This window comes from Orycteropus afer, unplaced genomic scaffold (assembly GCF_000298275.1).
Source record: "Orycteropus afer afer isolate SDZICR_OR568_19922 unplaced genomic scaffold, OryAfe1.0 scaffold00052, whole genome shotgun sequence".
Lineage (NCBI taxonomy): Eukaryota > Metazoa > Chordata > Mammalia > Tubulidentata > Orycteropodidae > Orycteropus > Orycteropus afer.
The window spans coordinates 5,335,149-5,340,073 of NW_006921639.1; the positions used below are offsets into that span (position 1 = coordinate 5,335,149).

The window sequence follows — 4,925 nt, forward strand, 5'->3', positions numbered from 1 at the left end:
AAAAAAAAAAAAGAGTTTTCTTGGCTGTAATCCAGAGGCATCTCAGAAGACAGGCCTGGTGATCTTGTACTAAACTGTCACAGTCCATATCACAAATCATGTGGAACATACACCACACCAGAGGTGGCCGTGAGTCTGTATGAGCCAAATGACAACTAACAACAATCTTTATGGAAGCAGATCACCACCAGGCCATTCCTTTTTTTGTTTTTGCAGTGTTTCCTCCCCTCTAACCCCTGGTAACCAACAAAGAAAGTTTCCTTTCATATATAAACTCACCAGGCTTTTCTTTTGTGGTGTCACTGGGTAGATTCAAACCACCAACCCTGGAGTTTAATAGTTTAAAGCAAGCCGTTTGTGCCACCCAGGGACCTTAAAACTGCCACACAGAAAGCATAGGTGTAGAATGAAAAATGGTAAAAAAAAATTCCCATTCAGTGAACCTGAAAAATAAAAATTACAAACACACATAACCGGAGCTAAATAACTTTAAAGAATTTTCTTGCAATAAGACTTTTTTTTTTTTTTTTTTAGTGACTGGTATGAATCCTTTGTCTCCTTATTTAAATGTGGATCCTCGATACCTTGTGCAGGTAAGATTAAAACTAGTCTTCTTACGATTTTCATGGTTTGCTGCTATATTTTACCATTTAAAAGTACAGGTGGTCCTATAATATATTCTAGTTATAATGAACAACACTTAAGACTATCTACTTTGTGAAGTTGTTTTTTTTTTTTTGTAAATCTTATGGTTGGTAATACATGCAGTCCATAATTTGCTGATGTTATCATTCTTAGATGTTTACTCACAGATGTTCAGTATTATGATTGTTTTTTTTTTAAATACATTTTATTGAAATATAATTTATGTACAGTGAAATACACAAAACTGAAGTGATATGGGTCAATGGTTTTTTTTTTTTTTTTTTTGCATTGTTCCTACCCCTGGTAACCAACAAAGAAAGTTTCCTTCCATATTAAACCTTTCCTTGACTTTTTCCAGTAATAAAGTAATACTATATTTGTCCTTCTGTGATCGACTTATTTCACTCAGCATAATGTCCTCCAAGTTCATCCATGTTATGTGGTGTTTTGCAGATTCTACATTATTCTTTAGTGTCGCGTAGTATTCCATCGTGTGCACCATTGTTTGGTTATCCATTCTTCTGTTGATGGATTATGATTCAGTTTTATAACTGTTTAAAACTGCTGATTTTATACATTTAATAAATAAAATAATGAAAAGCAATAATAATGAAAACTGTACTTTTAAAATAAGATTATTATATGTACATCAGAACTGACTTAGGACAGAGTCCTCAGAACAGAGCCCCATCACAAGTCAGGGACTACCTGTACTGCCAGGTATTTATGATGACTTACAGAGATGCTAAGTCTCTGGTCTCCATCCCCCCTTTTCTCAGAAGCTCTATAGAGTTGGCTTGCATCTCTACCTGAAATCAGTTAATTAACTCTCTTTACAGGCTATTGTTTTAAAACAAATAAAGAATTTAAAAGAATTGTTCTGACCTCCTCTAATCCCACAAGAGCAAGGCAGAATCACCATCAATAGCACAAAGCCTATTACTGCAAGGCCAGACATGCTGCCTCCCTCCAGCCCTTTCACCAACCATTCCTCCCAAAGCACCCACCACCTCTCTCCTGGGTTCGATAATTCGCTCCAGTGGCCACACAGAACTCAAAGATTATGGGGTTTATTAGGGAGCACCAGGCTACAATTGAAGTTCAGGAAAAATGCTCAGTCTCTCTCCCCGCCCACCATCTCTCAGCCAAGTCTCTCACAGTCTCTCCCCCACAGTGCATGTCCCTCATTGTCTTACTCAGCAACGCGTGTCTCTTGCGTCTCTTTCCCAGCAGCGCGTGTCTCTGTCAGCAGCACGTCTTCCTCAACCAGCAGTCAGAGAGAGTTCTGCCTCTATGAGGCCTCCTTTTGAGCCCAGCGGGGTGCTCAAACTAGCCAATCACAGCAGCAGAACTCTAAGCACTTGAGAGAGAGTGGGCACCTCCCAGAACATTGTTTTGTGCCACTCCCAACAGAAATACTCCAGGTGGACAACTTCAGCAATCAGGAGCTCCTCAGTTGCTCATAGTAAATCCCACCTTGGAGTTTACAAAGACTTACGGGTAGAAAAGCCACAGTAAGTAATTTACTGCACCACAAATAGATACTGGGATAAGTAGTTATAAAGTTATAAGAAAGTATTTATGTTAAGTTAAAAGTAAATGAGAATGTAATGCCCAGGAGTCTATTATATTACTCCTAAGTCTATAAAAATAAGAGTAGTCTGATGAACACAAGCATTTGAAATTGGAGTTCCATATACATTTTAAGGTTTCCATTTGCCTCACCATTCTGACCTGCTTGTTTAGAGATTTTGTTTTTCTTTTCTGGTTATTCAGTTGGAAAAGATCCTGAATCACACAAGTACAGTTACAAATGGCAAGTTTTTTAAACTTAGTTTGTAATATCAGGGTACTATGAGAAGCTTCAGAGAGTAACAGTTGGATATCTCAGGAATGCAAGGTTGGTTTAACATAAAAATCAATGTTCTTTACTATACCATTATATAATAAAGGACAAAAACCACGTGATATCTTAGTAGATAGAGGAAAAGCATTTGACAAAATCCAACACTACTTCTTGATAAAAACACTCAATAAACTAGAAATAGAAGGGAACTTCCTCAACCTGATAAAGGGCATCTATGAAAAATCCAAAGCTAAAATACTTAATGGTGAAAGACTGAATTCTTACCCCCTAAGATCAGGAACAGAATAAGGATGTTCACACTCTTTACTTCTGTTCAGCATTATACTGGAGGTCCTAACCAGGGCAGTTAGACAAGAGAATGAAATCAAAAGTTTCAGATCAAAAAAGAAGAAGTAAAATTATCTTTAATTTGCATGTGACATGATCTGTTGTTAGGTGGTTGTTAGGTGCCATCGAGTCACCTCCAATTCATAGGAACCCTGTTCACAACAGAACGAAACACTGCCCAGTCCTGTGCTGGCCTCACGATCCTTGCTGTACCTGAGCCCATCATTGCAGCCACTGTGCCTATCTTGTTAAGGGCCTTCCCTTTTTTTGTTGACCTGCCACTTCTTCAGGGAATGGGCCCTTCTGACAACATGACCAAACTAGCCGAGACAAAGTCTGGCTGTTCTTGCTTCCAAGGAGCATTCTAGCTACATTTCTTCCAGGACAGATTTGTAAGTTCTTTTAGCAGTCTATGGTAACTCTCAGTATTCTTCATCAGCACCACAACTCAGAAGCATCAACTCTTCCTTGGTGTTCCTTATTCATTTTCCAGTTCTCACATGCATAAAAGGTGATTGAAAATACCATGGCTTGGCTTAGGTGCACCTTAGTCTTCAAGGAGACATCTTTGCTCTTTGTCACTTTAAAGAGGTTGTTTGCAGCAGATTTGTCTGATGTCTTGACTACTGCTTCCATTGGTGTTGATTGTAGAACCAGGTAGTATGAAGTCTTTGACAACTTCAATCTTTTCTCTATTTATTGTAATGCTGCTTATTGGTCCAATTGTGAGGACTTTCGTTTTCTTTATATTGAGGTGTAATCCGTACTGCAGATTGTAGGCTTTAACCTTCATCAGTAAGTGCATCAAGTCATCCTCTCTTTTATTTAAAAAAAATCATAAAGAAATCGTAAACAGGGTATGAGATTAATATGTATAACAACTACATTTCTATGAATTCTCTGAAAATAAAATTAAGGAAACAATTTCATCTACAGTAACATCAGAAAGAATTAAGTACTTATGGATATTAAACATAAGTGTAAAACTTAATATTGAAAAGTGTAAACCATTGTTGAAAGAAATTAAAGAAAACCTAAATATAAATGGAAAGAATATATTCTATATTCTTGGAAGATTCAATATTGTTAAAAAGGCACTACTCTCGAAATTGAGCTACAGATTCAAGCAGTCCCTATCAATATTTCTACACACACACTTGTATGTGAATGTTCATAGTAGCATTATTCATAATAAAAAGTAGAAACCAAAATGTAGTAGATCCATACTATGGAATATTATCTGACAGTGAAAAGGAATGAAATAAAAATACCTGCCACAATATGGTTGAACCTTGAAACATGATAGGTGAAAGAAGCTAGTCACAAAGGATCACTTACTGTTAGGACTCAATTTATATGAAATGTCTAGAATGGGCAAAAAAAGTAGATTAATGGTTGCCTAAGTTGGGAGTAAATGGAAATTGACTACTACTAATTGCACTAAGGAAAATGCATACTGTGGCGGCTTGAGTGTTGCTGTGAGGCTGGAAGCTGTGCCACCAGTATTTCAAATACCAGCAGGGTCACCCATGGTAGACAGATTTCAGTGGAACTTCCAGACTAAGACAGATTAAGAAGAGGGGAGGGGCCATCCCCTTCTCAAACAATTGGTCAGTGAAAACCTTAAAAATAGCAATGAAACACTGTCTGATGTAATACTGGAAAGCTTTATCAATAGCTGTGGAACTTTGTCCAATATAGTGCCAGAAGATGAGCCTCTCAGGTCGGAAAGAACTCAAAATATGACTGGGGAAGAGTTGCCTCCTCAAAGAGAGTCAACTTCATGACGTGGATGGAGTAAAGCTGTTGGGACTGCCATTTGCTGATGTGGCACGACTCAGAATGGGAAAAAGCAGCTGCAAACATCCATTAATAATTGGAACATGGAATGTACAAAGTATGAATCTAGGTGCGGTGTAGTAAATTACTTAGTGTGGCTTTTCTACCCATAAGTCTTTGTAAACTCCAAGGTGGGAATTGCTATTAGCAACTGAGGAGATCCTGGTTTTAAAGTCGCCCACCTGGGTTATTTCTGTTGGACGTGGCACAATACAATGTTCTGGGAGGTTCCCACTCTCTCTCATGT

General features: G+C 37.9%; 1 protein-coding gene across 1 annotated transcript in view; it reads left to right on the top strand.

Annotated features, from left to right (window-relative positions):
* LOC103195148 (mitochondrial import inner membrane translocase subunit Tim23) overlaps positions 1 to 4,925 on the top strand; it is a 42,248-nt gene that overhangs the window by 6,758 nt on the left and 30,565 nt on the right. Inside the window, exon 2 of the mRNA XM_007938621.2 lies at positions 535 to 593. Coding sequence (XP_007936812.1) covers positions 535 to 593 — 59 coding nt within the window. The remainder of the gene's footprint in view (positions 1 to 534; positions 594 to 4,925) is intronic.